The 25,246-nt window shown below is 39.5% G+C and overlaps 1 protein-coding gene across 1 annotated transcript; it reads left to right on the top strand.

Annotated features, from left to right (window-relative positions):
• Window positions 1–1,056: 1,056 nt before the first annotated feature.
• On the top strand, window positions 1,057–9,425 carry fhl1b (four and a half LIM domains 1b). Its single transcript, XM_030792611.1, has 6 exons — window positions 1,057–1,132; window positions 6,140–6,310; window positions 6,734–6,908; window positions 7,487–7,656; window positions 7,872–8,058; window positions 8,426–9,425. Exons 2-6 carry the CDS (start codon window positions 6,155–6,157, stop codon window positions 8,578–8,580), a joined length of 843 nt encoding a protein of 280 aa, XP_030648471.1. The 5' UTR covers window positions 1,057–1,132; window positions 6,140–6,154; the 3' UTR covers window positions 8,581–9,425.
• Window positions 9,426–25,246: the final 15,821 nt, after the last annotated feature.

The following is a 25,246-nucleotide window of genomic DNA, read 5'->3' as shown; positions in this document are numbered from 1 at the left end:
TGTATTTATTAACATGTTTAAATATTGAAAATTATTTATTTTTGTGCAGTATTTAGTCATTTATTTGGTACTCCTGACTTGTGATGGGATTGTGTTGTTTTTTTTTTCTTACATGCATCCTCATCCCAAGATTTTGAGAAGCATATAAATTATTTTTAAAAAATGCTAAAAAGTAAATATATCTAAATGGCTTTGTTCCTATGTGACAAACATGTTTAGGGAGTAGGTCTTTTGTCTTAAGGCCAAGTTGTTGTTTTGTTTTGTTTTACCCACGTGACTGAACTGTCTAAGTGCCTAATGGTGTTTTTCCCTGTTGGTGCCATTTTACTTAACTGTACGGTTTCCTTGTGAATATGATAAAGATCATTTGAATTTCCTGTTTTGCCATATTTGTGTGGCATTGTGTGCATTCATCCCAGTTATACTTGATTAAACACAGTTTTAAGGATATGTTTGTGGTATTTTTTTATTGTTGAGATTACAGTGCATATCTGCATATCACAATGAAACATAACGTGTTACGTAAACATTTCAAATTTTGTATGTTACATTAGTATGTCAAATTTTCTGATTTGTGTTTCGTATCTATAAGTAAGCCTAACTTGCGCGTTAAGCGCGAAGAAACTTGACTGAAACTGGAACTGGACTAAGCTTAAATTGCATTCCCCTTTTTCTAGGGTTCTGTATTTTCAGCGTTTTGTCCCATGTACATTATATACTACCGATACATATTTTTCAACTGGGAGAGGGTTAGCCGATAGTCTTGGCTTTCCCAAACCCAAATCATTAATTCCCTTTATCAGAGGGCGTGCGGTGGCCAAAGGCCCATTGTGCGTGGATGACTAAAGCAGAACGCTCAGTATTCTCGCAGGGTAAAATTTAATCTCTGGGAGGGCTGTTTCCTACATGACTGAACCAATTAGAAGTCGTGTGAGAACAGTCAGGTTCGCCTCTACGCTCCGAGGGTTCATATACAGATCATATCCTGCGTTCTGTTCCTGTATCCTGCAGTCATCTTCATAGTACGTGCAAGTCCTGCAGACGTCCGGACTGCGAGCAAAGTCTCGAAAGCACGTCAGCCTTGTCGAAACGGCACTTGAAGAGTGAAGAAACATTTCTCTTAGAAGATACAGTGAGTTAAACGTTTTTTTCTATTGTTGTTGTTTTTATTGTATGTATTTACTTAATTATTTTGTTCAAGCCAACCCATTATTACCTGTTGTTAATTGTCAGTATCGCAACGTTAATTAGAAAACACTCGACATGATACTTACTTTCATTGTGGTTAGAGGCAATTTAACTGTCCGGAGATCATAAATTGTGTAATATCCTATTGCAGACCTGATGTGAGTTCATGAGTTGGTAGGGAGAAGAAACGTTATAAACATCTAGACGACCATGGAGACGCTGTAAGGTTATAGACAGAATACCATTTAGTTAAACGTTTTAGATGCCTTAAGGAAAAACAGCAATAGCCCAAAGTACAGAAATTTAAGTACAGTGGAAGGTGGGGCGCTGACAAAATTCTTTGCATGCAGACGATCTCAAGTCAGCCGCGGAAATCTGTTTCTTATTAAGAATTTGCACTCCGTTGAGTGAGCGCTGTGGCTGAAGCATGTGCTCTCAAAACGGACCGAGACCACTACTTAAGCTTGTTTTCATTTATGTTTGATCTTGAAACATCTGCAATGCAGGCTATTCATGAAAATATAAGCCTAGTAAGAATTTAATTAAAGAAAAAAACATGTTCTCTGTAATCATTTGCACACACTTTTAAATTGACAAACACAAATTTAAATGGCACACTGGGGCAAGTTAATGCAGTGATTGTTTAAAAAAAAAAAACATGGTCTGTTCATTAGGCTGTTTCGCCCGTTTTCCCCCCCCCATTTTTTACTGTTTTTCTGCAGTATGATTTCTAAGCATTTAGACATTGCATGCTGAATAAAATCCAAGTCTGAGATCATAGTCATTTGATACTTGTGTGTTTTATGATGTCATATGACTCATTTTGCCACAAGGGTCGAATGAACAGTTAATAATTCTCTGACATACGTATTTTTCTGAATGAGGTTCTGTCTTCTGTTTGTGTAGTTAGGCTGGGCGCTGCCACTACTGTTCAGAGCCGTGGTCTGCAGGGAAGAACACATCACTTTGTGTTCCCTGTGCTTGTACTGTTAGGAGATTATTTTTTTAAAACACTGATTAATGTGTAAATGATATGAGGCGATTTTAAGGTGATGAGTGACTCCTCTTTAACTTTGTATGCATCCCTTCTATGTAAGAGTACATGCACTGCAGTATTCATCTCAAGTTTGCCTAAGTTTTCGTTGCTTTTCACAGACTCCTCTGTCTTGACATGACATCCATAGCTGCCCAACAGAGAAGAACGTTTACACTAATTCTGTAGGCATCCAAATGACATAGTATTGCATAATGTGAGACCTGAAAAGACGTATTGAAAAACCAATTTTGACACCTTTCACAGACTTGAATGGTGTGCTGTTTGTACAAGGAGGAGCTTCAGATCTTGCCCCGATAAAGACTGTGCTTGTTGTATTGCATCAGTTTTGGCCGTGGGCCTTGCCAGTCTAAACTTTTCTAAACAGGCTTAGTCTGGGACAATGAGATGTTGAATAGTTTCACACACTATCCCACAATCAGCTGTCACAATTTTGCCAAAAGGTCATTTATGTATCGTCAGGGTTTTTTATTGTTATTTTTTTTCTCATTCTGCCGTTACGAAGGTAACATAATAATTCATCTTGTTTGTGTCGGATCCTGGTGATTGGATCCAGCAGGGACCTGTTTAGTGGTTCTGTTAAGTCAAAGCCAAGAGTTTTCTGCCACTGTTTCACTGGCTTCCTGTTTCAATGCTGTTGCTCACATTCTTGAGTGAGGAGATCATGCCAACGCAACGCCCTGTGTAGACCCCCAGTATTTTCCCAGCTGTATCAAGAGGGTCAATTTGCCAGATCGTTTAATACGGACTGATGCAACAATGTCTTTTAGCTATAGTTATGATCTAGATAAAGTTATATTTTTCTCTTCTTCTGTGTTACTGTCTTCTTGTTTTGTGCACACATTAGATATGTGTGTGTGTGTGTGTGTGTGTGTGTGTGTGTGTGTGTCAGTATTTGTGAATGGGGGTGTATGTGGTTGTGGGTGTGTGAAAGGGAGAGAAAGAGAGAGCAAAATGTGGTGGCTATCAAAGTGGTGTTTTCTGTTTTGGACTAATCCTGGTGTATGATGTCATTGTCCCAAATCTGTTTTGGTGTCTTTCATTATGGGCAACTGTAAGGAACCAAGCACCACACCCTTTATGGTTTTGTGGCTCTATAAAAAGAAAAAAAAAACAATTTGGAGGCAGAGGATAGGAGAAACTAAGGTAGTGTGTGAGAGAGAGAGAGAGAGATAGATAGAGAGAGAGAGAGAGAGGAAGAGTTGGTGTGTGTGTAAGTGTGTGTGAGAGAGAGAGAGAGAGAGAGTCTGTGTGTGTCTGACAGACAGACAGAGAGAGAGACATGATGAAGGTCGAGCACAAAGGGAGCTCTTAGTTTTGGCACGGAATATGAAAATAAAACTTGTTCGCCTGAAGTCGTCTGAGCTCTCCCAGAGGACCTGTAAGGTCAGCGGGCATAAATATGGCAGGACCGCTCCACACAGGGCATGCTCCAGCACTGTTTGACTTGGCTGCCACGTTTAGATCACTGGGCTCCAGATGCTGGCATATGAGGTCATCGAGAAACCAGACTCCAGTCTCCACAGCCATCTACATTTCCCTGGAGACCAGATAAAATATTTGAGGGGGGCAGTGAAAGGAGGAGGCGGGGGGGGGGGGATGCTGACATCTGCTCATGTGTCATCTTTAGCATTGTTTGCTTCCTGCCGGTGCTTGCCTGTGTTTTGTATTCAGTCATCAAGTGGTTGCCTAGGAATCAGAAATGCAGCAACTATTGCACAAAATTTTCAAAAGAGAAAGACTAACACATGATTCAGAAGATCTGAGATGTCTGCAAGATAGAGATATGATCAGTATCCTGGTTCTTGGTTAGTGTGTATGTGTGTGTGTGTGTGTGTGTGTGTGTGTGTGTGTGTGTGCGTGTTTGTATGCGTTTTTCTTTATGTGTGTGGGGAGCGGGGGGGTGGGGGGTTTTGCAGTTTCCCTTGAAATCATTAAAAGAGAAAAGAAAGTGTGGTCCCAGCAGAAAGGATAAAGAAACTGACAAAAATGTTTCAGAGCATTGAAGCAACAGGGCCAACAGTTTTGCATTCGCCCTTAGGTCATCTTTTAGAGTAAGTCGGAAACTTTGTTCCAGCTTTGCATAATCTGAATACAAAATAATGTGGTTTACGGGATTTTGTAAATCAAAACATTACAACTTAGGGAAAATATGAACAAAAGATCCTGTTGCAGAGGAGCAAGGAGTGGGGTGGAGTTCGGTTTAGTTGTCAGCTCTGGACAAGATGTGAGAGATTTAAAGCAGATCTGGAGGACTCTTCAACCAGTTTTGTATATTGTTTAGTGTAAGTGTGAGACATGGTAATGCAACGCCCATGGGATGGAGCCTGAAAAGGGAATCAAACAAAATCAGAAAAGAAGCAAAAAAAAAAAAAAACACAGAACAGACACTGAAGCGGTGTTTTACTTGCTTTCATAGATTTTCACTGGCACCAAGCTTTTGTATGTATAAATGCTGTTTTATTTGGGTTCTCCAAAATTTGGTAAATGCATAATTCAGTTTGGTATACCAGATTTATGATTAAGATCTCAGTGCTAGTCTAAAGTGCATTTTAAAGGTCAGTTAAATATTATGGGTTTGAAACCCAGCATGTGGTTTGGACTCTTATGTTTCAGTGCAACATAATTTGAAAGGAGAGGTACTCAGAATCTATCAAAGAGCTGTCAACATTCCAGTGCACACCACAAGCATACCACGCATACTTTCATATGTATACAGCTATACACACACACACACACACACACACACACACACACATACACACACACATACATACACACACACACACACACACACACACACACACACACACACACACAAACACACACACACACTCAAACATGGGCTCATTCGTTAGCTTGCAAAATGAAGTGTTTTGATGGTTCCTGGATATGTTGTGGTTTGTACAAATAAGACAAATGTGTACAGACATGAGTAGATGGGAGAAAGACAACGGTTTGGTCACATACAAAACGCACATTGTGAGTAGGAGGACGGGTTCATATGACTCGAATTCAATCAGCTGGGAACAGCATACGCCCTGTCTCGAGAAGCTCCTGTCTGAAGTATCTATTGACTTGATTTTTTATTTTTCTTTCAATTCTGTGAGGAAGTCAGATAAACCAGATGTGTTTAACCAGAAATCCCAGAAAATGCCGCTGTAAAACAATTCATGTTTTTTTTTGTTTTTTTTTTTGGCAGTTCCTCAATTCAGTTTCCTTATTCCAGGATTATGCTTTGGAACATGTTCATTAACTGTAATGTATGGATTGTGGATGCTATAGTAGTTGTATGAGCGACGTTCTTGTTTTCCCATATCGGTGACGTTATTCATGAAAACGAACAGCTGCTTTGCTTCCTCTTGTTGCTGGTCAGTTTCGCCACTTAACACTCCCATTATCAGGAACTGATAAGAGAGATGAGAAACAGAGCATGAACAATAAAGTTTTGTTGCCTGTTGTTACAAAACAACGTGAGCTTGTTCTGTCGCTATGTGGAGGAACAAACATTTCTTATCAATGCGACACTTCAGACCAAGGCTACCAGGGGCTGGTGTGTCTTAGTAAACAGTGTTTGTGGACCTGCACATGCGCATGTGTTTGCGCGTTTGTGTGAACGTGTGCGTTCTTGCGTGTGTGTGTGTGTGTGTGTAGATGGGTAGATGGGCCCCTTGTGTTAGAGCACCAATAGTCCCTGTCACTATATTTAAACAAATGTTAATTTAACAAAATATATAAAGAACAACTTTTTTACACCTTGAAAAACGTGAGTCACAGGGCAATCTATCCGTAATGCACAACGTTGTAAAATGTTTTATCAAGTCTCAAGCACGTTGGGTTGTTTCAGTGTTCTTTAGCTCCCATCTCTAAGCCTTTTTCTTTTTTTTAAAAACGCAGGTTTAATCTGTGACCATGTCTGATCGCTTTGATTGTTTCTACTGCCGCGATGATTTGAGCGGTAAGAAGTATCTTAAGAAGGACCAGAAACCTGTTTGCGTTCGTTGCTTCGACAAGTTCTGTGCCAACACCTGCGCAGAATGTCGACGTACCATTGGCACTGAATCTAAGGTACCCAACCCTGACATCAAGTCTATTGTCAAACAACAAAGGTCAGGCAGGCAAGCGAGACTTAAATAACTAAATCTTTTGTGAATCATGCAAAGTCACATCAGGCTAGGTTGAGATCTGTTCATCTAGCTGTTAATTTGTGTTCTTACTTGTGCCCTCTCCTTCAGTGAAATATGGTCGGTAGTACATAGCCTATGTGTGGCCTATGCGTGCTTGGTGCAATATGTATGGATTAGTATGTCTGTTTCTTTATTTTTCGGTGTATTACTTTAATAAATAAGTTAATTCATTTCAATTTTGAATTCACTGAAATGAATTTTAATTCTAATTTATATGTTGATTTAAATTTTTTAAATGTATTTATTTATTTATTTTTGGTCTTTGAGGTTGAGTGGTCTCCAATGTTGTCCCTAAACTCCACAGGAGTTGCACTACAAAGGCCGTTATTGGCACGATTATTGCTTTCGATGCTCTAAGTGCTATAAGTCCCTGGCTGGAGAGGCCTTCAGTGCCAAGGATGATAAGGTCCTCTGTGGGTACTGCAGCTCCAGGGAAGATGCCCCACGCTGCCATGCCTGTTACAAGCAAATCCTGTCAGGTAAGGAAACCCTGTCGACAATCCCTGCGTAGTATTCCTGTCGAAGTTCCCAGAGGAACCTGAAGTTTGTAACAGTCAAATTATTATTATTTTTAAAATAATTTAATGATAAAAATAACAATTAATAATAAAATGATTGATTAATCATTAATTGTTAATAAAACCAGTTACCAATAATTAAAACAGTAAAATTATTTTAATGCTTAATAATTCAATCATATTTTAATGATTTTTAATAATAAAGTAATAATGACCACTTTTTATTATGTGAGTAACGGCTAATGGAGGTCAGCAAATATCTAGCCCAATCTTCGGCAATACAGAGTGTGATGTCACAAGGAACAGATGAATGTGTATATTACCCTGGAGCACCTCAAAGGCATAACAGATCATTTTACTGTTACGAGTTGCATTTGGGTTGAAGATGTGCAATACTAAAATCACAGCTACACAAAATGTGAATCGTTACAAATGTTTGTTAATGTATGTTGCAGAAAGCTTTTTGTTCGAAGAACAAAAAACAGAATGCATTCCAAAATACCATTTGTCCCTTTTTACTGTGACTTTTTTTGGCGAAGGCTCAGAGAGTGTGGAATACAAGGGCAATTCATTTCATGAGGAATGCTTCACCTGCTACGAGTGTAAGCGGCCTATTCGATCAAGCACCTTCCTGACAAAGGATGGCAATGTCTACTGCAACCCCTGTCACGAGAGGAAGTTTGCCAAGCAATGCGCTGGCTGTAAGCAGGTCAGGAAAAGCCAAGTGTACTTTAGTCACTGACCTTTTAAATGTTTATTTAAACAGTGATCATTAAACGTTGTGATTGTTTTGTGACTATAGTTTTGCGATCATGCATCCAGCACTAGGTCGATCGCCGGCAGGGTGTGCTGTATTAGGTAATATCGCTGTGCAATAATACATGGATTGGATGGTGCCAAATCTGTGTTTCCTTCTCCGTCTAGATCATCACGAGCGGGTTAGTGAGTTACCAGAATAAGCCCTGGCACGCCGAATGCTTCGTGTGTTTTTTCTGTCGCAAACGCCTGGCAGGCGTTCGCTTCACGAGTCATGAGGAGAGGGTCTACTGCGTGGACTGCTACGAGAAGAATGTCGCTGAAAAGTGCAGCAAATGCCAGAAACCCATCACTGGTAAACTTTGCACCGTCACTGGTGGTGAACACGCTCCAAGCGCTCAGACACAGACACACACGCACGAATTGACACACGCGCGTGCACACACACACACTCACATACACACACACATAGACTAACACACACACACACACACACACACGGACATATACGCACAAAAATGCATGCGTGTACGCACACACACACACACACACACACACGTACACACACAAGCGCGCGCACACACACACACACTCACACACGTGTGCATATATGCATGCAGACTGTCAGACAGATGTAAGTTTGTTTTACGCAGTTTAGCGTTGTTTTTTTTTTTTTTTTTTAGAATGATTTAGTGTCTTCTCTTTACTTTTTCCTCCCACAGGATTTGGCTCAGCTACTAATGTTGTGAACTATGCAGGAAATTCCTGGCATGAATACTGCTTCAATTGTGAGCGGTGTTCCAAGAACCTGACAGATAAGCGCTTTGTTGCAGACAAGGGTGACATATACTGCCCAGACTGTGCCAAGAAGCTGTAAAAACTCCTTCAGGTCAAGAGACAGATCTGCGTTCCAATGGGAGAAGCTTCAAAATGGGTCCAAATAATGTCAAATCCAGCATTCCAAAGATTCAGCCAATAGCCATTTAACTTAGGGTACACAAAGCCTCTGTAATGCTGCCTTCATTTTCTTGTCTGCGCCAACTTCTATGGCAAAAAAGTTCTGACTTTGACTAAATGCCAAATATAAAACATTGAATAGATAAATCAGTTCTCACTTGAGGAATATTAAGCGCTCGGTGACATATTGTGTTTTAAAGCCACTGAATACGTCATTTTCCTTGAGAGTCGATTTATCTAGTCAATGTTATATATTTAGCATTTAGCGCTGGTATGTCTGTTTTTCGTATTGGTGTACTGCACTGAATGTTTACGGCTCATCATTCGTGCCCTATTAAAGCTTAAAAAAATGTTTTCTGTTTAAAGATATCCTTCATGTAGATTTATAGACCCTGTGGAATAGAAAACGAACTGTGTTTTCCTGCTGTGAGTTGCTATCTGCTTTTCACTTTGATGAAAAATTATATTTCCTTTTTTTCATTCCATCTTTGTACTTATACATATTTGATGTGCCTTAAGATATTTAAACTGCAATAGCAAAATTAGAGTTAATGAAACAGTTTAGACTTGCTATCGTGTTTTTGGGCATTCTAATTGAAAATATTTTGATGACATGGCCGAATAACGGTTTATAAGTTGCATAGTTTTTTGTTCTTGAATATTAAACTCATATTTTAATCTTAACACTTTGTTGAATTTTGATAGGGCAAGTTATTTAATCATGGCTGAAACTACCATCTGCTGCGTAAGCCTAACATTGCGTTAACCTCCCAGTGAGAGGCCTTCAGAAAAGTATTAAGCAAAAAAGTGTTGCGCCATCAGAAATAACCACCTGGATGTCATGGTACAACTGTCAAACTCATGACGAGGTCATTTCGACAGTCAGCTTAGAGCGCACAATAGGAAGATGCCCTGTCAAAGGATGTGTCTTAACATGCGGATGCAATTGTTTGATGTCATCAGCATTTGTAATCCTATCAAGCAAGATACCATATGCATATTAGACAGCACTTTTGCTTTGTGTTTAACCTTGTCGTGATATATGATAAAGAAAAACCCAGAAGTATGAGAATTCATTTTTACCATGTTGTTACTATGCTGCTTGTGATATGCTATGCTATAACATGAATAAAAGATATCTGTACCAAGGAATATCAGTATTATTTTTTTCTGTGATTGAAACTATTAATACAGTTATCAAGTGTAGTTACAAAACTTTCACACCACTCTTTCAGAACTCCACATATATTCTAATGTAATATGTTCTGAGAATACGGCTGATTCTTTTAGAGGAAATGGTTAACACATAAATGCATTTTGCTCTCAGTTATCATGGTGAAAATTATGCATTTTAGTCTCTCTTGAATGTCAGATTCAAGATTCTGAACTACCCAATACAATTCCACACCCATAAGCCCAAAATGCTTGAATTTAGATTTAGCTCTTAGAACATAAGTGTGAGTCACAGAGCTGTTTACACCACCTATACACTGAAAAACAGGAAACTGCATTGTTCATTAAGGTCACTGCACTACAAAAATATCCACTCTACTAGTGCTGAATTGTCAAGTGTTGAATGACAGCAACTTGTTTGGCATTATATGACTTCAATTATTTAAAAAGTCATTATGTCTTCGAGATACATTATTGTCAGAACCCTCGCCGGGTTCAGCCATTCTGCGCTCAGTGTTGCCGGTTCACTAATCACTGGTCTGATCACCCTCATTCTGCACACCTGCCTTCATTTTAGTTTTCCCTGATGCCATTCACTATTTAAACCCCTCCGCAGTCAGTGCGAAGTCTACTGCGTCTATGTGTTTTCTAAGCCGTCTCGTGTATTCGTATATTCAGCGTTCATTGTTCCTTGTTCCATAGTCTTGTTTTGCTGCATGTTAACCTATTTTGTCACTCATTCTTCGGACCCCTGGTAACCCTCTTTGTGTTGAGCCTGTTACTGTTTATTTTCTTGTCATCAAAAAACTTCCGTTCACCACACTTGTGTCCAGCACCGTGGTTCTTCCTGACAGAAGGCTCTGACAAATAAATATTTATGATCAAGACAAAACATATGAATTCTGATAGTTACGTTATAAAATGTATTTGAATCACATATGAAAGATAGGTTACTGATACGGTTCCATCTGGTTATGTCGTAACTCATTTCTTTGATTTGGAGGGCTATGCACATATAGTATACAAATATATGTTGTTTTTTCAGCTGACGTTTGATTTTGCTCTTAGTATGTGAAGTCTGGCAAAGTTCTGTTCAGAACATTGTAATGAGTTTTAATAAAATGCTTTGTTTTCAGAAATGTGTAAACATTTAAGAAAAAGTAATACAAGCAGTTTTAGCTGATTTGCAGTCTTGATATTATTGTAGCGCCTGTGGCCGTCAATAACTGTTTTGTGGATGGTCATATTGGATACAACATTTGGACAAATATTCCACCAATTCAGCACCATGGACAATTCCCGTCATTCAACACGTTTTTACAGTGATTTGACTCCTTTAATGTTAGTGGAGCCAGTGTCTGCGACATTTTCTGTTTTCTTTTACTCGCTGACTATAACTATAATATTTACAACAGAACACAATGTCTTCATATGAACTGAAGTAGTAAAGCATGTATGTTTTCCTCCAGACGGGTTTTATTGAGCTTGCTCAGTTTTCCGCCCTGTTCTCGTTAAATGAGGGGAATGGGGTCAGTCTCAGAGTTTAGCATTTAAACATGTACTAAGGGAAAATCTGAGTCACGCTGAAATTTAAATATTGACTTTGATGTCTTGTTTTGACAGCTGTGAATCAGCTAACAACTGTCTGTCTTTCCATCTCCTCTATGTAAATGCATGTATTTTCACAGTATAAAGCTCTCTCTCTTTCTCTTTCTCTCTTTCTCTCTCTCTCTCTCTCTCACACACACACACACACACACATACATATTTACATTTTATACAAATATGCATGCATTTATCAAAATCAGGGGCTGGACATGTAGAATTTACTAATATTAATATATAATAATTTATAGAATTTTTAAGCTTGAATTGGTAATATATCGCTTAAATCCCAGAATGGTTGATAAATAAATACAAAGGGGGCTTTTTTTAAACCCTGTGTTTATTTAACACTTGAAACAGACAGACAGATGCAAACAATGTGATTTACAGTAATGAAAAATAGCCCCCCGACTCCACCTCCCCACCTGCCAAACACCCATTACTATCATGTGTTACTATCTAAACACAAGTTACTATCTATTTATTGCTGACTATTAAACCATAAAAGTTTAGCTGTCCTGTTTATTAAGTGATTCAGCAAAAGCAATGACATGTTTAACATGTTCTCACAAAAGTGCAATACGAATGTCTTCTGGGAAGAGAACTTATGGAAAGAGACGAGAAAAAAATATGTACAATGATAAAAAAAATTAAGTACATTTTCTCTCCCTCTCCTTCCTTCCTTCCTTTCGTCCTTTCATGTACCCTAACGGGTTTTAGAGAGATGAGGCCCAAACTTGCATAGCTCCTCCACATTCAGACACAGCCACTGGCCCTTCAGCTCCACTGATAGTCAAATGCATGGTTCGATTGACGGGGGTGATTGGGGGCGTCTGACCTCCGTAATTAAGACTTAGACCCCCCCCCCCCCCAAAAGAGGTAGAAAACAACAGTTCGGGGGGAGGCGGGGTCGAAACATTTATATATCCTATGCTATATAGCCCTGGAGAAAAAGTTGACCCCCCCGATTGTCAGTGTATAATTCGCACTCTGGTCAAATGTATGTGCTTGCAACATGTGAGGCAGTGAGGGAGCTCTTTATGTTATAGTTTTGTCCCAAAAAATGATTTTTGGAACTTTTGGTTTTAGTTCCTGGTGCTGCCACTCCTGAAAACAGTAATGGTACTGAAATATTACCTGCCATGTTACAATAGTTTGGACACCGTATTGAGAGGGATCTTGGGCCATTCCTTCATGTAGGACTGTATCAGATCTTTGATGTTTTTCAGTACTCAGCTTAAGGATTCCATCACTTGGATGCTGCCTATCTTAAAAAAAAGAGATTGCAAAATACTGTATTAGCATCAGTATTTTAATACCATTTTCACAGCAGGTGTGAGTTCCTTTTATATGCAAATCTCTACTAATGCCGAGTACCATGCCATATGGCTCAATTTTGGTCTCGTCTAATCATAGAATCCAGTTCCAACAGAAGTCCCAAAGGCATGTGGCATACTTTAAACACATTCCTTTTGTTGCATCGCGCAACTTCAAGTTTGCTTCTCTCAGCAACTGGCTTTAAAGGAGTGTTGAATAAATATCACGAATATAGTTTTCCCATGTGTTCTAACTTTAAATATAGCTTATTATCTTCACTCTTCCTTCCATACAGCCTCATGTGATCTGCTTCACCACGGGAGCCAGTCATGTTGGCACTGGCTATGAATCCAGAATGTATAAGTTTATAAACAACCATTAGTCCAGCATCTATTTAGAGCTTAAATGTTTTAGTTTGCTCATCTCTGTTTGCACACAGATGGGTCATATCTTTGTTAGAAACATCTTTCTGTCTCACACACATACACATACAGTTTACATGGCTGTGACATCAGCCCTGTAAGACATAGATATACGCACATGCACTTTGCAACCTCTCCACCACACACGCACACACACACACGCACACACACACACGCACACACACACAAGTGTAAAGTCCTGAGAAAATGATGTGTGTTTTGGAACCATTGTGACCATTGTGTTTTAAACGTTAGCTCACCCTGGGCTGTGGTATTTAGTCCCACCTGACCTCCACACTGAAAAGAAAAGAACAAAATAATGGAGTTATTTGAAGATGCAGCGCCTCTTGGTAGTAGGCAAATCAGGATATGACAAATTTCCTTTCTGATTTTCTCTGTGCTACTGAACAGATACAGTGAGTGTGCGGCAATGCACTGCTTCAGTGTTCAATTTGTGTGTTAGTGTCTGTGTGGGCTAGATATCACAACCCCCAGACAGACTCTGCAGAAGTCTGGGAGTCCACACACATACACACACACAAACACACACACACACACACACACACACACACACACACACACACACACACACACACACACACGCACAGACACACACACACACACACACACACACACACACACACACAATAGTGGCCAAAAACAGTCCTGGTGATAGGTTTCCTCTGCAATGCGTTTAAAAGTTCACTCTCTGAGCATCGACTTTGAGATCTTCCTGTGGTACACTCGCACAGATAGACTGCACCCCAGGCCTCTCCATTTACACACTGCATCAAATCCTTCACTCTTCAGAGTTTAAATTAGCATTTTACTTTATCATTCCAGCTTGTGTCCCCTCAGAAGAAGGAAATGTCTACTACCTAAGCTCTTAACATTTGAGAGTGCCCCGCTGAGTGTGAATCGGAGCAGTGTGAGCCTATATTATTTATTAATATTAATTCGTTATTTTACGGTCAATGATCAAATTATGGTACTCCTTCATTTTGTACCCTTTATCTTTTATCGTTGCATTTGTTTATCTTGATCCTGCTGATTGATTTAAGGAACAGCGGGGAGGGGTTTGGGTTTAAAGCACGCAGCAAATGAGAGGAGATCAGGTCAGTTTACCGTCTGCGGTGTAGTTCATTTATTATACTCGTCTTCTCAAACTAATCAGTCCAGCCTTCTGGCCAGAGTGGTTGCATGTTCGGAGACTGGTTGGATTGTTTGCTGTCTGGAGCAGAAACTGCCCTGGTCTAATTTTGTGGCAGGTAAGATGAAATATTCTTGGATTTTTTTGGATTTGATTCTGTTTTTTTCCTCTATTCTTTTGTTAAATATCCCAATTAACACCAATGGTTTTGACTGGTTTGTCTGACTCACATCTAAAAATTTAATCATTTAATCATAATCAATCATTCATAAACATTGTACATTGTATTACTGTTAAGTAATATAAATCAAGTATGTATTTGGAGAAATTCTGACATTGTTGCATTATCAGTAGAAGAAACGGTACAGCACACATATTTTTAGAATATGGAGGAAAAACTTTGCGAATATGATTTTTTTTACTTTAATTATTATTATTATTATTATTATTATTATTATTATTATCATTATTATTCTTTTGTCTTATGAGAATTTCTCTTGCACTTTAAGTCTTGATGATGTTTGGGACAGATACATATGTATTTATGTTTAACTGAATGCCATAATGCGGCATATCAGTTTAAATACGGCTAATTAGTTTTTTTATTGAATTTTTTATTGTTTGTTTGGACTTACCAATAGTAAAAGAACAAATCAATAGGCAAGCAGTACTTCCAAGCTTTAGCTGTAAATACTGAATCAAAGCATCTGCTGGCTTTGTTTGCACGAAAGTTTTACAGTGTTTACTGTTTTAATTTGCTGTCCAAACGTAAAGCCCAAAGCTTTCTTTCTTTTTCTTTCTTTTTTTTTTCTTCTCCTGGAGTCTGCTTTGGTAACCTGGTTATGGAAATACTTAACAAACACTGGAAGATCATGATAATGCTCCTTCAAAGCATTAATATTGGTAATGTAATGCTATTGTATGAAAGATTTCTACTTTTCCTCAGGTTGGTGATGGAAAAAATAAAGAAATATGTCCAGAGCTTGGTCTGCCTCCTGGTTCTATACCATTCTTCCACACACTCAGGTATACATACACAAACAAGCGCTTAACCTGAGAACCAGCGTCCTCATCGATGAAAGCCTTATACTCTGTCTATATACTACTCATAGATGTCCATAGATGATATATCAAAAGTGAGAGTATGTTTGTCTCAAAACAGTATAAAAAAAATCTTATAAAAACAGTCACATTTGAAGTCAAGGTTAACAAATCATAATGTTGGCAAAATATTGGCACAGGAAGAATTTAATATCTAATGAATGTATTGATACGATAAGGGTGATCAAATCATTTATCTATCAATAAATAACCAATGAATGTATTAATATATGAGGGGGTCAAATCTTTTCACTTTAGTTCAGTCATTGTGTCAAATGTTAGATGCTCCAATAAGGGTAAAATAGCAGTTTTACTGTGCCAGGGATGCGCTCTACAGAATTCAGCTTCATATGAAACAAACTTGACATTTGGATGACTTGTCATAGCTTTATACAGGTCTTGACATTAACACTTGTCCACTGCAGAGCCCATCAGTGTCGGTCTGTGGGGGAAGATGGTGGATTTCATGAAAGTGGACTGCAAGTACTGGCTACTGAAACCTGAGCGCTCTCTCCCTGCTCTGGAGGAACTGAGCGTCTGCGTTGACCTCCAGAGGAAGATCAGCACTTCACATTGGACGGCGTTCATGTACCGACACCCTGACAAATCACACGTGGAGTTGGGTTTGGATGGAGGGGAGAGGACCCTCAACGTCTGGATGTTTGGCGTCCGATGGTCGGCCGTCGTCCATCTACCCCTGGAAGAATGGCGCTCCGTCTGCATCACCTATCGCAAGTCGAGGGGAAAACCGAGGCTGTACGTCGACGGTGTGAACTATGACCTGAAGGCTCATACTGTCGTCGCTCCTTACTCACTGTCTTGTTGTACACTGACCCCCAATGGTAGCCTCACTCTGGGTGCCACTCACTCCTTTGTCGGGGATAAAATAGTCATTGAGTCAGGGACCAACTTTCAAGGAAAGATGACTCTCTTCCGGGTGTGGGGCCAGGAGCGTTCGGCTGAGCAGCTCACGTCACTGGCCTGCACTGATGGGGACGTGCTGAGCTGGGATGCCACACTCTGGAACACCGAGCTGTCCTGTCTGCCCGTGGAAGACAGTTTGTTAAAGTGCGGTAAGTTCTGGAGTCGTGTTCTCCCATTTCCTCACACACACACACACACACACACACACACACACACACACACATACACACACACACACACCTACTTGTGCACACGCACACACACACACACACACACACACACACAAACACACGCACACATACTCACACACACACACACGCACAAACATACACACACACATACACACACACACACACACACACACACACTATCCATTACCTTAAATAAATGAAACCTTAATATACCTGTCATAACCTGTCATAACCATAATTTCTTACCTTGTTGACATTAAGCAAAATAATAGCTTTTCTAAAAGTAATACCATGTCCCATCTTCTTTTAGCTTTAATGTGCTGTGTAAACCATATGGTGTCAGTTCCTTCCTTCTTATCTGGAAATAAACACCCTGTACAGTGCGCTGTACGGCTATTATGTAATCATGTCATAGGTTGCTGTGACAACACTAATGATTTGTGATATTTCTTATCAAATTTCCCAGCTTGGTCACTGTATGAGGTAACCATGAAGTTCCTCATTCTCCGCTCTGATGAAACCGATATTTCTGTAACTGACGCAAGAAACATTGCACATCTGTGGGTGAGGCAATCATATTCCAGTACCTTAAAAAAGAAAAAAAAACTTGATATGTGCTGTTTATTTAAATGGTTATTATAAATATCATTCAGGACAAAGTTGATCATTCATTTTTACACTAACAAACATAATTCTTCCCCCTCTGAACTTTTAGCTGAGAGAAATCCTACCATCATCAATATCTTTGCATAAAGTGTCAGTGTCCTTGGCCACAAGGTAAAACTTTATTAACAACATAGGACAAGATTTTATTGTATCACAATATCAGCACCATGGTGGTAGTGAACTGATGGCTGGCACACATACGGTTTGGTCTCAGCTGATGTGTCACTGATGTTGTTGTCTTCTGTGGTTTTAACTTTACAGTACAGCCGAGTTCTACACTGAAGCTAAGGTGAGGGCAAGTATTAAAGTACATTCAGCATAAACATTGTTCTAGGAAACAACAAAAACATAATCCTCATTTTCCTACATTTACCAGGGGAGAAGACTACAATGGAGCCACACCAAAATCAGCTGGTGAGGAAAATCTGGCAAAAAAAAGAAAAAAAAAAAAACTGTGCTCATTCACAACACAATAAAATGCATGATCACATGATTAACGTTTCCTATTTAATTAGCCTGCATCAGATAAATCTCGCCCATACTTGAATAGTTCAAAATACTGGTAGCTGTTGACGTAAGAATTAAAAGTAGATCATTTTGTGAACCAGTGTTCTTCATATCCCAACAACCATATTAATATGACAAGCCTTCTGATTTTTTTTTGTTTTGTTTTTTTTAGCAAGATCAGTACACCCAATATGAATGTACACATTTTCTTTATAAAATAAAGTTTATTTTTTTCTTTTGTTGAAAATGTTATCATGGATAATGGAAGGTTTAAAAAAAGGGGGGGGGGCATAATCAAACTATTAAACAGGCAGTATTTCTTGTCTCCTCGATTACCTCTGTAGTTTTGATTGCATGGCACATCTGAACATGATTCCCAGTGTGGATGTGGGTAGTGTCCAGACGGAAATCACAACACTTCTGAGCAAACGATATGTCTCCGAAACCCTTCAGCTGATTACTCAAGATGCCTCCATCCGAATTTACCCGATTGGTACGTCAACGGATACCACAGCATTGTCTAGGAAAATAACTGAGTCCTAAGTCACGACAAACAGTCATCAGTGTGTATTCTGAAAAAAACCCCCACTCACTTCAGATTGTCAATGATTGTGCCTTCTTTTCATCTATGTCCATCAGTTGCTTTCCCATCCGAGCATCCAGACCCAGTCACAGAACCAGGGAGTACAACCTCAACACTGAGTCCTGTGACATCCCAACCAGTAACAGTCACAGACTCCAGCGTTACGACAGCAACAATGAGTGTCGCAAACACGAGTCCGAGTGTTACAGGTACTCAATACAATAACACGACTATTTCAGGTTGGAGATGTTTGTGTGTGTGTGTGTGTGTGTGTGTGTGTGTGTGGGAGAGGGGTCTTATGGACAGAGAGGGGAAATCATTTTCCATGTAAAAATAAGTAATGTTCATTTTGCGAATGAATTTTTGAAGACATTGCGAAAGAAGCACACGCTTCTATAACACGAAAACGGTGATATTATATTATGCTTTCAACTTTTCAAGGCCAATCTTAACGTGACCACTGGATGTGTAAATACAATGAGTTTTTATGAATGAAAGACGCTCATTTCACCTCGTTTATGACCGGGCCTTCTTTTCTACTGTACCCATTAGATGATTCTCCTCCTGATTTTCCAGTCACAGCAAGTGTACTGCCATTGAGTACAACCCCCAGACTAATTCCTACAACATCCAAACCAGTCACGGTGACCGACCTGAACGTTACAACAGGTGGGGGATATGGATTACAGAAAGGAAATAACTTTCCGTAGTAATGTAATTTCCAATTTTGTGAACGAGTACTTGAAGATGTAAGTAAAGGATAATTGTTGTTAGAAAATGCTATCATAACAAGATAAAAAGCAACATTTTGCTATGCCTGTGTTGATCCGTGTCACAGTGTTCTATATGTCATGCTTTAAATCCAGACAGCTTTTTCAAGGTCACCCTTAATGTAACTACCAATGGTTTAAATGAAGACCCAGAAGATGCTATTAAGTCCTGGGTGAGTAAATGGCATGACACACACACATTCCTATCTTTTACCAGACTTTAGTTGGTCATCTTGTGTCACATGAGTGTCTTTGTTTCTCCCCAGCTTGACATTGTTTTCCCAAAGCAAAATTTCTCTCTGATCAACTTCCACCTCATCACCACCCCAAAACATCTCAGAGGCCATTTACCGTTCTCCTGTTGGTGAGTTAACACAAAGCACAGAACCGTTGACCGGAAAATATTTATTTTAAAGTCCAATTCTTTTTTCCAATTAAAGTCCAATTCCAATTCTTTTTTCTTTTTTTTTTGTGGAGCACTTACAAAAGGGTTTATGGATATGGAATAAATCAAACAAGTCAAACGGCATTACAATGCAAACTCAGACATATTGATCATACAACTGATCAGGTGTATTGTCTTGCAGCTTGCAACAGCAAAGTAACGCATCAGAAACACAAAAGGTAAGTATGTGTCATTCTAATACAGTCATCCCACTGAGACTGTGGTGACTTTTTTTTAACAGGTCTGCGATGGGGGTATAATCTTTCACTGATTAGTTTGAATTGTTCTACCGTTATTGACTACATTTTCTCATTGTCTTCTTTGTATTGTCAAGGGACAACATTATCAATCTTTCCAGATTCTGTTGTCAGAGAGGTAAAATAATCGTATCAGTTCTTCATTGTTATTGGATATTTAACACCTCATAAAATTACGTTATGCTTAATTGTATAAAACTTAGCTTTGGACAACTCTACTGAGACCATTTTTTAATAAATGTTAATTTATTTATTCCTTTACGATGCTAATTTTTCTTCAGCTATGGTTGCACCTTCCAGCTGCAAGTCACAGCATCTTCCAATCCCGAGGAGCTGATGAATCAGATCCGTACGGTTTTGGAGACGCCCTACAGTGATGGGGAAACCACCCTGTACTCCAGCCATAAAGACATCCTGATTCATCAAATACGTAAGCAAACCTGACCAACAACTGAAATAAGCCTTAAATAGCATCGCTGGGCACAGCAAAAATCATTTTCATACATTTTTCATCAGTGGTCCATATCAAAAAAAGCATTCTTCTCTCCAGAATGATCCTGATCTGATTCTACAGAGACAGAGTAATATTGTTTAACATTAAGCAGGCCCCCACTCTCTCTCTCTCTCTCTCTCTCTCTCTCTCTCTCTCTCTCTCAAGTGCCAGGGATGTGCCAAAACCATAGTCACCAGACCAGACAGGGTCTTTTCGAATGGCCTGAGACAGGGGCTCAAAGAACTGCCCAACTGGCCTGCCCATCCGATGCTTCAAGGACAGCCACTAGGCAATGGTGCGTTACCGAGCACTGTCATAGGATCTCGTGTGCTATGCAAACACTTCACTTTTCAGCGCTAGTGCAGGTGACGTTTGAACTTTACGTACGTCAAGGAGCAAGGTCCAACATATTGGCTATTTACATATCCTATCAAAATATTATTATCATCATTTTTGTTTGATGCGATTTTATGCTTTGATTCAACCGCGATACGTACGATCATCTTCTCGAAGTCTTGTATTATGTAATGTGCAATAAACACATGCAGCGATTAACAGTATCCGGTTCGGATATTTTATTCTTTGTGTTATCAGATTTGTAGCGTCTGCTGCTTACTGCTTAATGGCTTATTACAGATTACAACGAGTGTCTCATTGTTCCATGCATACATCCTTTCTCCATCAATCAATAGTTCTGAAAACTGAGGAGATAATAATTTCTATCTGAAGTAAACACATTAATCAAAAACATGTTTCGAGGCAGCCGACAAATCTAATGTCCCATTGATTTTTTTGGGATCAATGTTTGCTACAGACAATATTTGTACATAAACATATAGTAACATGTGCAGTTTGTATCCCAACAATCCTTGAAGACATTTTGCTAAGACAGATAAAGATGGACAGATGCACAGATGAGCAATAAATCCTGTGATGAATTGCACGTCGACTGGAGGGGAATAAGTTATAAAAGCTGTGCACTTTCAGATATGAAATTTTCAAAATGAAACTACTGTCTCGCAGTAACATTAGCATAAAGCATATTCTATCTTAAACCCTGAATTATTAATCTGTTTTTGCAATTTATCATATCTCTCTCTTTATAGTCTGTTGGAGGCAATATCTAATGAGGCCCGCTGGACTGACCCAGATTTGCAAATGTGCCAAACTGTTTTCAACACTTTTGAAGATCTTGATAGCCTTACGGTTACAACCGGTTAGTCTCTAAGATGCATTTTTGTTTGATGGCTATTTTCTTATTCACCCCCTCTTTTGTGCTAAAATGAATCTTAACATGCCCTCCTTTTCATTTACAGACAATGTAGATGACATTATAGCCATAATTGCAGATATGATGGGGGAAGAGGAATTGCTGAATGACGAAGAGCTAGCCACTGTGCTGAATAAACTACATGCTGTGGTAAATATCAGCCAGGTGACTCCAGATCTGGGTGAGGCTGTCATCAACATTACCTCAGACATTCTGGAGTCAAAAAGCAACCTGCCACTCTTCACTAACAAGTTAGTAGTATTTGTATTCCATCTCTACGTGCTCCTGGATCTCCTCCACATTAAATATACAGTATATAACTAAATTATCACTTTTATTACTTATTACTAATTACTATTATGACTCACCTTCATTCAATTTGTAAGCACTTCCTGTAAGCTGTTCTAGATCACACACATCTGTTAAATGAACAAAACTGTACTTCAAGTCAGACCATTTCCAACTCGGGACTATACATTGCATCACACATTTATGTTTCAGTTCAAATTCATACGTGGTCTGAAAAACTAGCATACAGTGTCATTCATGTATTTTTCCTTAAGCATCCTCCACATTGTGGATACGGTGGGTAACAAGTTGTCAGGTTTCACTGGAGATTCCATCAGTTTTGTGGCTCCTGCCCTGGCCCTGACTGTGGTCACTGTCAACCCCGAGAATTTTCAAAGTGTCACCTTTGGAGTCTCCTCAGACACCGCAAGCCTTCACCCTGAGGTTAGCACTCAAATTTTTGCCGTTTCCTGTGTCTTTTCATAGTCTTAAAGTTTACAGAATGAACTTCAAACATCTATGTGTTGGGTGCCAGTAAACTGCTGACTTCTGAGTTAATGATTAGTGGGCAAGGTTAAGTTAAGCTAAGTGAGTTGTCTGCTTTCTTGTTAAAGGTTTACATTAACCAGATGCCTGTGGGTGAGACCATGGCCTACATAGCCTTACCATTAGCCTTACAGAGCAGCTTTCCCCAAAACAGCACCAGTAAACCACACATTCAGTTCCAGTTCTATGGAGTTCCAGCTCTTTTTCAGGTATAGCAGCCTTACAGTTAGAAAACATTGTTCTATGATTAGAAAACATTTCTCGGTCAGCAATTTCAGTAAAGTGTCATTTGGTGTAACTGTTGACATTTGGTGTGATGTCCGCAATATTCGAAACATGTCACGGCAGACACGTTTATTCTGTGTACTTTTTAGGACACTGAAAAAAACGGAATTCTCAACACCATGATAGTTGCTGCCAGTGTTACAAATGCAACCCAACCTGTAAAGGACTTGCAAGAGCCCATTGCAGTCACCCTTCATCACATCATACACGAACCGGTGAGCAGAAACAAACCGGTGTGCGGAGATGCTAAATACTGTTCCATTAAACAACCGTTTTATGAGCGACTCATCTTGTGTCATCTTTCCTCTGGCAGAACAACAAAAATGTCAAATGTGTGTACTGGGATTTTATGAAGAATGGTAGGTCTTTGTCCAACATTCTGGTAGTCTCTCTTCATATAGTGCATCACTTTACAATGAGTAGACTTATTAAGAGTAATTTAGAAATGTTTGTGTTTGTAACCAGGTGTCTTGTTTTATTCTGAATGATCAAATTTTAGGTGGAGCTGGAGGTTGGAGTCCAGAAGGATGCTGGAAATACAATACCAGCTCTGAATACACTACGTGTCTCTGTGATCACCTGACACATTTTGGCGTGTTATTGGTATGTCGTCATAAGCTATTAGGATGGCCTTTCTTCTCAAAAACAAAACATGACATGATGTGACATAAAAAAAAATAAATAAAAACCTGAAGCTTCTAGGTTTGAAACACATGTCCATGTTCACTTACTTGCTCTCTGAATGTTTTAATCCCATTTATGATTTTTGACTTACTTGCTTGAGTTGACTTGGCATTAACGACGCAAGGATTAATTTGCATTTTAGGATGTGTCAAGAGCACCAGTGGATGAGCGAAATGAGCAGATACTGACCTTCATCACTAACTTGGGCTGTGGAGTGTCCACTGTCTTTTTAAGCATCACCGTCCTGACATATGCTCTCTTTGAGTGAGACTTTTTCTCAATATAAATCTATGCACTGAATGATGTTATCGTTTTTTAAGAGTCACAAACTCTTCTGTACGCAGCGACTTTTTGTATCACAATGATGTCTTTATATTGCATGAAGTTCTCAGCAAATTTCTGATGTCACAACCAATAGAAAGTTGAGAAGAGACTACCCCTCCAAAATCCTGCTCAATCTCTCCCTGGCACTGATGGGGTTGAACCTGATCTTCCTGCTCAACTCCTGGTTCTCCTCCTTCGAAAACTACGCTCTTTGTGTTGCCGTGGCAATGACCCAACACTACTTCCTGGTTGCTTCCTTCACATGGATGGGTTTAGAGGCTGTGAATATGTACTTTGCCTTGGTCAAAGTCTTCAACGTCTACGTGCCTTCCTATATCCTGAAATTTTGCATCCTTGGATGGGGTGAGAAACAGTTTTGAGGCATTAAAAAAACTCCAGCATAACAATAAGCTTATATCTCTCTATTTCCCCCTTTGATTGTGCACTTTCTCTTTTCTAATAAAGGAGTTCCTCTCATTATTTGTTGCTTGGTGTTGGTTGCGAACCGAGAGGCATATGGTAATTCCCCTCAGGGTGAATCCTTTCATTCACCAGATGATGCCGCAATGTTGTAAGTCCTGTTTGTTGTGAGTTGTGTTCATTTTGTTCTTGGTGTATTTCTATCATGACCTGAACAATTATGGTGATTAAATGAATTACAGATCAGTGAGGATGAAACAGAGATTGTTTCCTTTCTGACTGACTGATAAGGGATATATCTCTCTTCTCGGCAGCTGCTGGATAACAGATGATGTGGTCTTTTACGCATCTGTGGTGGGCTACATAGGTCTAATATTATTGGCCAATGGGGCGGTGTTCATAGTCGTACTAATCCAGATTAGAAATATGCGGAGTAATCAACCGGCTGGCACTTGCAGTGGTCTCCTGAAGGACCTGCGAGGTGTAGCTAGCCTAACGTTTCTCCTGGGACTCACCTGGGCCATTGCTTTCTTCGCCTGGGGACCTGCTAGAGTGCCACTCCTCTACATCTTCTCTATTCTCAACAGCTTGCAAGGTGAAAGAGAACTTTCCCCCCCCCCCACTAAACAAACAAACAAACAAGCAGACAGACAGACTAATAACAGACATGGAGGAAGAAGCATATCTCAAGCTAACCTTTAATTTATGCAAATACCTATGCAAATACCTGCTATTTTACAGATTCAAAGTATTGATAGTGTTAAAGTACTGACCCATTAAAGCCCCCCCCCCCATGATCTGTAAACCACGTGCTCTGAGAATGAGTGCAGTTATTATTGTGTGTTTCAGGTTTCTTTGTATTTGTGTTTCACTGTCTAATGAAAGAGAATGTGCGGAAGCAATGGAGAGTTCATCTATGCTTCGGCCGTTACAAACTGCAAGACTACTCAGGTACATCAGCTGCTTCACAAACACTTCACAAACACAGCTCGAACCTTGAGCAGACGTGCATTCGTACGAAAATGGAAAATGTTTGTCGTCTCAATGTATAGAGTGGAGCCACACCGCAACAGCACTTCCAAAACTCAGACAGAACCACCCACCAAAGTCTCCTTATGCCGCGTCAGTGAGATCCAATAAGTCTAATGCCACCGAAAGCTCTTCT

Source organism: Chanos chanos, chromosome 15 (genome assembly GCF_902362185.1).
Source record: "Chanos chanos chromosome 15, fChaCha1.1, whole genome shotgun sequence".
NCBI lineage: Eukaryota > Metazoa > Chordata > Actinopteri > Gonorynchiformes > Chanidae > Chanos > Chanos chanos.
The sequence above is the reverse complement of the archived record's forward strand: the minus strand, read 5'-3'. Positions and strand labels throughout refer to the sequence as shown.